Source organism: Megascapheus bottae, chromosome 23 (assembly GCF_031878675.1).
Source record: "Megascapheus bottae isolate mThoBot1 chromosome 23, mThoBot2.hap1, whole genome shotgun sequence".
NCBI lineage: Eukaryota > Metazoa > Chordata > Mammalia > Rodentia > Geomyidae > Megascapheus > Megascapheus bottae.
The window spans coordinates 26641228-26652598 of record NC_143531.1 but is presented as its reverse complement, the minus strand read 5'-3'; the positions used below and the strand labels follow the sequence as shown (position 1 = coordinate 26652598).

The 11371-nt window shown below is 43.0% G+C and overlaps 1 protein-coding gene across 1 annotated transcript; it reads left to right on the top strand.

Annotated features, from left to right (window-relative positions):
- Window positions 1–6560: 6560 nt before the first annotated feature.
- On the top strand, window positions 6561–7535 carry LOC150047484 (syncytin-2-like). The gene is given in 1 exon segment (XM_090356601.1): window positions 6561–7535. A coding segment is annotated over 1 exon segment (900 nt). The 5' UTR covers window positions 6561–6618; the 3' UTR covers window positions 7519–7535.
- Window positions 7536–11371: the final 3836 nt, after the last annotated feature.

The following is an 11371-nucleotide window of genomic DNA, read 5'->3' as shown; positions in this document are numbered from 1 at the left end:
TAAAAGAAATGAAAAAGAGGTTTTATTTATAAAAGAAATGAAAGGATCACTTAGGGAGAGAGGAGTAAGAGTTAAAAAGAAAGATTTGGTAAAATTCTTTTGTTTTGTTGGAGAAAAGTGTCCGTGGTTGGTCTTGCACGGACCAGACATCCATCCCCTTACCTGGAATAAGGTAGGGAAAAATATCAATGATTTACTCCGTCAGGGAGAGCAAATCCCCGAGGCCTTCTTTAGCTTCTATGGGGTTATTAGAGATATTTTAAAGGAAGCAGAGGAGGGAGGTGACAGTGCTCGCTTACTTGCTTTAACAGAGGATTACCTAACGGAGTCACGTTGCCCGTCTCGCAAAAGCGAAAGTGACAATGAAAAACCTATGGTCACTGGCCTTCGGCCTGGCTCGCGCACTCCCTCTTTGATTGATGAGCCTGTGCCCTCAGGACGCCGCTTGGCGCCACCTTTAATTCCCGAAAAAGAGGAACAAGTCCAACCCCCTTTAGAAGACAGGATCAAGAACAATACTAAAAAGAAAAATATGTCACTAAAACCTTATAAAAATATTTATCCTATTATTCCTAAGACTTCTCCTGATAATGGCAGGCTCAACCCCCCCTCTGAGGTGGAGCTAGAGGAGGAGGCAGCGCATTGTGAGGAAGAAAGATATGGCCCTTTTTCTCTTCCCCAAGTTTCTGCAGCTACACAGACTCCAGAGATAAGGGCCCTTCACTGGCCCACCCCTCCCCCATATCCAGACACCCCTCTCCCGTCAGCCCCACCACAGGAAATGTTGAGATCATTTTCTGTTCCTCCGGAGGTGCAAGGTCTCCTTAAATCCAAAGACTCTCTCTTGAAACAAGTGACAGAATTAAAAAACGTACTTCATTTAAAAAGAGAGTTAAGGGACCTCACTTTGCAAATTCATGATTTACAAATGGATCTTGTTGGGGAAGCCATGACTACCCCCCATGCCTCGGGTAACAAGCCCGCTAAAACACCCTCGGCCTCAAAGAGCCGCAATAGTAGACTCAGATCCGGGGCGCAAACTGTTTCCCTCTCCTTCCCCGTAATTACTCGCTCTAACACTCAACCTCGGGAACAAGAGGGGGAGGGAGGAGAAGCGGGAGAGGAGGAGGTGGACACCACCAGAAGGCAGGAGGAGGGACAAAACCTAGATTCCTCTGCCTCCGAGGAGGAAGGGGGTGATCAGGAGGAGGCAAGGAGAGATTCTCAAATTACATATAGGAGATTGACGTTTAAACAAATTAAAGAACTACATTCGGCTGTTAAGAATTATGGAATTAACGCCCCTTTTACTTTAACAGTACTGGAGGGCCTCGGGGTGAGGGACATTTATTGCCTCATGAGTGGCACAAGATTGTACAGTCTGTTTTAACCAGGAGTCAATATCTAACCTGGAAAGCTGAATTTATAGATAAGGCAGAAAATCAAGCCATTACCAATAAAAAACATACACAAATGGCTTCATGGTCTTCTGATAAAATTTCAGGGAGGGGCAAATTTGCCTCGGAGGAAAAACAACAAAAACTCCCTGCAGGAATATTAACCCAGACTGCTCAGGCTGCCCTGGCCGCCTGGAGAGCCGTGCCTGCTGCAGGAGTGGTTACTACCTCTCTTTCCAGGGTAGTACAAGACAATAATGAACCATATTCTCAATTTGTTGCCAGACTGTTGGAAGCAGCCGAAAGAATATTAGGTGAGGTAGATACAGATGACATTATAGTTAGACAGTTGGCCATAGAAAATGCTAATGCAGCCTGTAAAGCTGCTTTAAGAGGCAAAACAAAGACCCTAGATTTAAATGGTATGATTAAAATTTGCAATGATGTGGATTCCTTTGAACATAAAATGTCTAAATCTATTAATTTGGCCATTGGAGCCATACTCCAAAACCAGACTCCACCTTCAGGAAAACTAGGACAAATATCTAGCCCTAAAAACTGTTTTAAATGTGGACAAATCGGACATTTTGCTAGAGAATGCCCTGGAGCTATTAAACAACCCAACGTTCCTGGGACAATTCCCCTCCCCCTTCCCCCTGGCCTTTGTCCTAAATGCAAAAGAGGCCATCACTGGGCTAGAGAGTGCCGGTCCAAGACCGATATAAATGGCCAGCCTTTATCTGCGGTTTCGGTAAACGGGCTACGGGCCCCAGCAGGGGGCCCTACCTACCCACCGCGACAACCAATGACCCTTCCCGCCCAAAATCTGCCTCTGATGCAAACATCGCTGACTCAGACTTGTTCCGAGCCACTGCAGGCAGCGCAGGACTGGACCTCTGTTCCTCCACCACCAGAATTATAACTCCAGAGGAAGGAACAGTTGTTATAAACTCTGGAAGGTTCGGGCCTCCCCCGCCAGGAATGTTTTTTCTTATTATAGGCCGAGCTTCAAGCTCACTGCAAGGACTCTCTGTCATTCCCTCGGTGGTTGACACCGATTATTCAGGCGAATTAAAAATTTTAGTTCATGCCTCTCAAGGCCCTCTTGCCATATCGGCAGGCCAACGCATTGCACAAGCCCTCCCTCTGCCGGTAACAGGACAGTTCCCATATAAGCATCCCCAGCGTGGCAATTCTACCCCAGGATCAACAGATATATTTTGGGTACATCAATTGACAGAATCTCGACCAACTTTAAAACTATTTTTGGAAGGAAAACAATTCCTGGGTCTTTTAGATACAGGGGCCGATGCTACTGTCATTGCAAAACAACATTGGCCTATCTCTTGGCCTCTGGAACCCACCGCTACCCATTTAAAGGGTATTGGGCAGACTCAAAATACACTCCAGAGTTCTAAAATATTAACATGGACAGACCCAGAGGGAAACACTGGGACAGTTAAACCTTTTGTGGTGGACGGACTCCCTGTAAATCTATGGGGGAGAGATATAATGACCCAAATGGGAGTTATCATGTTCAGCCCTAATGAGACTGTGACTAACATGATGCTCAAGTCTGGATATTTGCCAGGAAAAGGACTGGGAAAGCATGAGCAAGGAATTAGTCACCCAATTATACCCACCCCTAAATGGGATAGAAAGGGTCTTGGGACCGACCTTTTTTCCTAAAGACCACTGCTCCCCCTGCGCTCCAAGCCGATAAAATAACTTGGAAATCTGACAATCCGGTTTGGATAGACCAGTGGTCCATGCCTCAAGAAAAGGTTCAGGCTGCTCTTCAGTTGGTGCAGGAACAATTAGAGCAGGGACATCTTGAACCTTCTACCTCTCCCTGGAATACTCCCATATTTGTTATAAAAAAGAAAAATGGGAGTTGGAGGTTACTGCAGGATCTAAGGGAAATTAATAAAACCATGGCACCCATGGGAGCCCTACAACCTGGACTGCCCTCTCCCACAGCTATCCCTAAAGAATTTTTAAAAATTGTAATAGATATAAAAGACTGTTTTTTCTCCATTCCCCTCGATCCTGGAGATTGTAAAAGATTTGCCTTTTCCATACCCGTGATAAACCATAAGGGCCCTAATCTCCGCTTTCAATGGCGAGTGTTGCCACAGGGTATGGCTAATTCTCCCACTCTTTGTCAAAAATTTGTGGCTCAATCCATAGACCCAATTCGTGTTCAATACCCTCATATATATATTATACATTATATGGATGATCTATTAATTGCCGCCAAACAAGAAACGGAGGCCCATCAAGTGACTCAAAAAATAATTATTGCTTTACAAGATAGAGGATTTTTTATATCCCCAGAAAAAATTCAAACCTGCTATCCCTTTTTATTTTTAGGATTTCAATTAGAACCCAACTTAATTTATTCGCAAAAAATTAAAATCAAAAGGGATAAATTAGTTTGCCTAAATGATTTTCAAAAACTTCTAGGGGACATTAATTGGCTACGCCCTTATCTTAAATTAACAACAGGAGAATTAAAACCCTTGTTTAATATTTTGCAGGGAAATTCTGATCCCACATCCCCAAGAAAAATTACTCCAGAGGCTGAAAAGGCCTTAATAAAATTAGAAGCAGCTATTATCCAACAAAATATAGGCTATTTTGACCCCAGTTTGCCTCTTTATTTAATTATATTTGCCACCGAATTCACCCCCACTGGTTTACTGTGGCAGAGAGCAGTACCCCTATTTTGGGTACATGCTTCTGCCTCTCAATCTAAAGTATTACCCCCCTACCCCCTTTTAATATCTCAACTTATCTTTATAGGATTAAAAATTTCAGTCAGATATTTTGGCAAGGATCCTGATATCATAATCACCCCTTACTCTAAGGAGCAAATTAGTTGGCTACAACAAAGACAAGATGATTGGGCTGTGTTATGCGCTGGGTTCCAGGGTAGCTTTGATACTCACATGCCCAGCGACAGACTTATTCAATTCCTTAATATCACTCCTTTCGTTTTTCTAAAAAATACCTTGATAAAGCCCATCCCCAATACTTTGAGCATCTTCATTGATGGATCAAAAAATGGAAAAGCTTCATATGTTATTAATAATGTTTCCCACTTTGTAAATACTTCCTTTAAATCTGCTCAGTTAGTAGAATTATTTGCTGCGCTTTGTGTTTTTCGGTTATTAAAGACCCACCCTTTTAATCTGTTTTCGGATAGCCATTATGTTGTCAGAGCTTTACAAGTTTTAGAAATGGTTCCGGTTATTCAGCCTACTACACCTACTTTTCAATTATTTTTTGAATTGCAAAAACTTATTAGACAACGTTCGTACCCTTTCTTTGTAGGACATATTCGTGCTCATTCTGGCCTACCTGGGCCACTAACCCGGGGCAATGAATTAGCTGATTTGGCAACCCAAATAGTTACCTTATCTCAAACAGTTAATCCGGTGACCCTTGCACAAGAGGCCCATGCTGTTCACCACCTTAATGCTCATACCCTGCGCTTAAAATTTAAAATTACTAGAGAACAGGCAAGGCAAATTGTTAAAAACTGCAAAAATTGCCTAACCCTGCTCCCTGAACCCCATGTAGGTGTAAACCCCAGAGGGCTCATACCTGGACAACTTTGGCAGATGGATGTTACTCATGTCCCCTCCTTTGGAAGGTTAAAATATGTACATGTTACCATTGATACCTTTAGTGGGTTTATTTGTGCCTCTGCTCATTTAGGGGAGGCCACAAAAGATGTTATAAACCATCTCCTATATGTTTTTTCTGTCATGGGACAACCCCAAGCTATAAAGACGGACAATGGGCCCGGATATATCAGTCAAAAGTTCAAACAATTTTGCTCCCAAATGAGCATAAAACATATTACTGGAATCCCCTACAACCCCCAAGGACAAGGAATAGTGGAAAGGGCTCATCAGACTTTAAAAAACACCCTCATTAAACTTGCCTCACAAGAGACATTATATTCCCTTAAAGGAAACTATAAGACTTTATTATTACATGCTCTCTTTGTCTTAAACTTTTTAACTCTTGACGTTAATGGCAAATCTGCCGCAGAACGCCTTTGGCATCCAACCACACAAACAGACTACGCCCAGGCCCTATGGAAAGACCCACTGACGGGAATATGGAATGGCCCTGACCCAGTCATTATCTGGGGAAAAGGATCAGCTTGCATTTATAATTCTAAAGAAGGGGGAGCTAGGTGGTTACCTGAAAGATTAATAAAACCGTATAATAAATCCAGGGACCCTCCCTGAGAAAGTTTTTCTCTTCTTCTAGGATCCACGGTGCTGCAGAGTCTCAATAACTCGTGACCATTCCTGTAATTGGTAAGATAAAAATGCAGCCAAAACTTGTGCCCCTATGGCTTTTAGCCTCAATAATAATCAAAAATGTAAATTCAGGCTTTGGACCCCCCCCCTCAAGAAAGGAACTTTCTACTGCACTCTTTGGCCCTCCCTGTGACTGCTCAGGAGGATATTGGCCTGAAGCTCCTAGTAGTTACACTCGGACAGTGGATTGTACAACTAAGGTGGCCTACCTCCGCACAGAAGTAAATACTAATTCTGGAGGATTTCATCAACCAAAATGGGTTTGCATTAATAAACCAAAAATAGTTCCCTCTAAAACAGGCCAAGCCAGACAAAATTGCTCAGAATCCTGCGCATATACCACAGCAATGCACAGCACTTGCTATACATCAGCCGCCATTTGTATAGGCAAACAAGGCCTTCAATACTTTCAAGCCTCCCTGACCAAAACCTTTCACCCTGAAGGAACGGCCACACACGTGACCACTGGTCTTTTTGGGTATACAAGACTCCATACGCAGTTGCAACTTGCTGGCTGTGAGGGAACTGTTGGCAAACCCTCTTGCTGGCCCCTTACGGCCCCCATAGGCGTATCTGATGGAGGAGGGCCCACAGATGCTATTAAACATATCCAAGTACTGAAATCACTAGAACCCCAACTGCCTCAACTTACGTATCATCCCTTAGCATTACCCAAGTCCCGAGCATCAAATTTAGATATAAATACAATGGATATTTTAAACACCACCTTTCTTTTACTCAACAACTCTAACCCTGTACTTGCTAGTGATTGTTGGCTTTGTTTAGCAGCAGGGAGAGTTATGCCTTTAGCTATTTCCGCCACATATAATGTGAGTACTAAAGACACATGCTCCCCTAGCCCCCCTCTTAGGGTCCAACCTATGGGCAATTTTACAACCTGCCTCTCAGGTGCAATGCAAAACAATACCCTAGATGTTGATATTGGCACGTACCCCTCCAATAATTGTGAAATATTGAAGAACTATTCTCAACCTACCCCGTCTCTTTGCTCCCCCAGCGGCACAATATTTGTCTGTGGAGGAAATTTGGCCTATCCCCAATTGCCATCCAACTGGACAGGAAATTGTGTTCTCGCTTTATTACTCCCAGATATAAGTGTCGTACCAGGGGATGAGCCCCTACCTGTCCCTAGTTTTGATATGATAGGAGGGAAGAGACACACACGAGCAATTACATTTATTCCCCTCCTCGTGACCCTAGGAGTTACTGCGGCCATAGGGTCGGGAACAGCCGGATTAGGTGTGTCTCTACATAAGTATAATCAATTATCAAAACAATTAATTGGAGATGTCCAAGCATTATCTGGCACTATCCAGGATCTACAGGACCAAGTGGACTCCCTAGCGGAAATGGTCCTCCAAAATAGAAGGGGGTTAGATTTACTAACCGCAGAACAGGGAGGTATCTGCTTGGCTTTACAGGAACGATGCTGCTTTTATGCAAACAAGTCTGGCATTGTCCGGGACAAGATCAAGAACCTTCAGGAAGATCTGGAAAAATGACGAAGGGAACTGACTGATAACCCCCTCTGGACTGGGCTTAATGGGCTTTTACCTTATCTCCTACCCCTGTTAGGACCCTTATTCGGTATACTTATTTTACTCTCTTTCGGGCCTTTCCTTTTCAATAAAATTATGACTTTTATAAAAACCCAAATAGATACAGTAGTTAAGACTAAAATAATAGCTATTCAATATCAGCCCCTTAGTACCGTTGATACTGACCAAAGTCCAGGACTAGACTTCACCACTCTAGCCTAATTTTGGGACCTTTTTAAATTTTTCCAGTATAATTCTTTTGGCCTTTGAGCTTTTTCAGCGCCTTACATATTTTATAAACATCAAGTTAATTCTGTCAATCTCGGTGCATTGTCGTTGCCTAGAGGACCTAGAAGGCCCTGCAGGGCCTGTTGAGAACCCTCCTGAGAGAGGACTTCAGTTCCATAAACTCCTCACCCGTTAACCCCAAGGTAGCTAGAGAGCATCCAATGACGGGAATAGTATGGAGCTTACCCTGGATGGCACAACATACAGAGGCCGTCGAGGCCGGCTCAACAAGGCATGTTGCCAGGAGTAAGGTGGCCCTCCATATAGCCTAAGACAGGATGTTCTCTCAACCAATCTTTAAAGACTGTTCTTTAAAGGAAAGGGGGAATTGTCAGAGACCAAGGAGTTAAACGGAACAAAGCAAAGACCCTCTAGCCTTGGGCAAACTGCACCTGGTTGAGTCATCTGCACAAAATACTTCTCGGAATAACCGCAGGTTGTGTCGCCTGAGTTAGCACAATGGCCAAAAGAATAACCTGACCCACCCCTAACCTTGAGATTTCCCGTTCTTGTTATCACAAAAACTCTCCATCCCCCCCCCTCTATACTCCCTTCCTTACACTCAGGGTATATAAACCCTGCTTTACTTTTAATAAATGAGACCTTGACGCGACTCAGATTGTCTCTGTCTTTCTTTATGCGCCTGGTCTCCTTCCTCTCTTTCCCCCATTGGTTTTCTTCTCTTAGGAGGTGCCTCCTCGGGCTTTACGAATAACTGAACCCGCGGGACGGGAGATAAAGCTAGAAACCTGTTCATCTTTTTTTAACGCAATGTCTTCCTTCAACACCATTTAAAAAAATAATTTTGTTGGATCATGGGTAAGGGAGAAGTAAAACTGAATAAAGATGATTAATTATGTATCAATAACCATCATACAGAAAGAACTTCTGGCCCTAAGTTAAAAAATTAGTACAGGAAGTAACATTAGAGGAAAAAGTCTATATGACTCTGAAACTTCAATGATTCTAAGGTTTTGGCAACCACCAGAACTTAAGACTTATATAAATGATGTTAACACACATTAATGTAGAATACAAAGTATTCAGGTAATAAAATGGAGTTAGCCCATTTTTCTCATCCAAAGCTTCTGGCTTGAGGTACCACATACTTCAGAGACTGTAGTGAGGAGAGAAACAAGTATTAGGTAATGGAGGCAGGCCTCCTCTTCAGCATGCTCATAGAACTCTTCCTTCCAGTACTCATCACTGTGAGTCCCTGAGAACTTGTCATGGCTTACTGAAGAGAACCAGCTGTAAGAGAACCAACCTGGTAACTGACTTCTACTGTCATCTAGACAACTGCAGCACTTTTGAGATTGGCCAGACTGAAGGCTGGAGCTTAGAGTCCATTTGACAGGTGTTGGTGATAATCGAAAGGCACTGAGTGTATTCAGATTTGGCTATCTGTTTCAAGCAGAGTGTAGCACTCCATCTCCAGGGCTGGTTTCTTCAACAGATGGTGTCACAGTTGATTGCTGTACTCTTGTACCAGCATATAAAATCTAAAGCAGCTATCCAAGGGTGTACTAAATAGAGAAGGGTAGAGTCATTCTGTCTTACAAGGAAACATAAGGGAATCTTTGCTTCCTAATAAAGAAAACAATGGGGGTAGAGGCAGTTACCAAGGAATTAATCTGCATCACAAGCTCCCAGATTCAGGAAACAGCTTGGAATGTGCAGAGGGCTCTGCGTATTTCATCCTTGGGTAGTGCCATGCAATAGGCCTGCTATTCTGAGGACAGGAGGCTCAGGAAGGCTTGAGTACCTAACTCATCCGCAAACTCAACACTTGGGCTACAAAGCCAACCCAAGCATCAGACAGTTCTTCTGCTTCCAAACACAATTTTCCAGATTCTTTTTATATCTTGATTTTTTTTTTGGTTTTGTGTGGCCTCTTTCTCTGTAGGTCTGTTATCTTTGGTTGTGGCTTTGTGTTTAAGACTTATGGACTAGAGTTATTTTTCTTAGTAGTGGTTGGAGGCCTTCTCTCTCATGTGGGGTGCGCTTTCCACATCTTGTCTTGAGGATCTTTGAGACTGTGTTCCTGGTTTTGTTAACTGGTTGTCCCTTCTCTGTAGTGGATAAATTGTGCATAATGGTGAAATTTGAAAAGCTTGATGCCAAAGGGAAAGTATTACATTACTTTCAAGGTAAACACTCCAAGGGTTGATAGAATATTGGTACAGATGGTACAGAGAAACAAGAAATGGTGAGGGTAAATATCAACAAAACACTTTATGTACATGTGGGGAAATGTAGGAAGTGACTGGTTTTGACTGGTTTGAGAAGCAGGTTGGGGAAGAGGGAAAATGATAGCATAGGGGTTATGATCAAGAAACATCAGGGTGTAACCAAATTGGGTTGTTGAAATGGAAAAGAAAAAGATTAAATTGGTTACTAAATCACTATTTACAATTACTCATCTAAACCAGTGAGTGCAGGCAATACAGTTACAGAGAAATAATCATGCACCTAAATGCATCAACTAGAAAAATGTAAAACAAAACTAACAGTAAATGAACTTTATTTTAGTATAAATCTTTGTTACCACCAAATCTACCACATTCCACTAACTATGAATGTACAATTCAATGGCCATTGTAAAATTTAAATTCCATTTAGTTCATTTTAAAAATTATTTTATTGCTCGTAGCCTAACTTTTTTGTGATAGCACACGAGCTTTGACCTCAGGAACTTATGCTAGCTAGGCAGGTTCTCTACGACTTGAGCCACATGCCCATCAAACAATGGAACTTCAATGACAGGGTGTAAAGGGATGGTTTGCCTTCCACTTTACCTTCTGGGCTTTTCTCTCCTTCCTTTCTGAAGGGCCCCTCTGCTTCATATCACTGCTCACCCCACACTTCCCAGCAGGTCCCCAAAAGGCCAGGCTCCCTGCCAACTCAGCCTACCCACACCTCAAGATTCAAATGCAAGCAGGCGCTCCAACAACACTGTGTCCTTGCACTCTGTGTGGTCAGGATAGAAGACCTGCACCTGTGCTATGTTTCTGGATTTTCGTACAGGAAAAGCATTGAACAGTCATTCGTATTATAGACCTCTACGTTCAGCTGGTGCCTGTCACCCTTGCTCCTCAGAGGCTGAGGTCTGAGGATTCGGTTCAAAGACTCTTAGCTCCAGTGCATCAAGCTGGAAGTGGTGCTGTAGCTCAAGTGGTACAGTGGTAGCCTTGAGCCAAAGGGAAGCTCAAAGACATTGCCAATGCCCTGAGTTCAAGCTCTAGGGCTGGCACACACACACCACCACCACCACCACCACTTGAAATCTAAGTTTAGTACCATGCTTCATGCTTTTCCCTCATAAAAATTTTGTAGGAGACATCTTCTCTCTTTTTTTCCCCCCAGCCAACAAAAAGGACACAGTCTATTTATTCAAAACCTTTTTTTCTTGACTCATTGTCCATTATTTGGTACTAAGGCTTGAGCCGGTAACCCTGAGCTTTGCAGGGAGGGTAGGGGGGTCTTCCACTTGTGCCATATCCTCCACCCTTTTGGTGTGTGGGTAATTTTCAGATACGGTCTTGTCGGATAAGTTTGTTCAGACTTGCTTTGATCCTTCATCTCTCTATGAATGGTCTCCCTGGTAGCTGGGGTCTGAGCTGCATCCACTGTGCAGCTGTATCCAAACTTCCTATCTTCCCTCCAGTGCCTAGCTTTTCATTGCTTAGTTTCTTATCTGAATTTCATCTCATACTTCGAGAGTTATATCTTGACTTTCTTTGGTCAAGAAATCCATGTAAATGTTTCTGAGTTGAACTACATATTA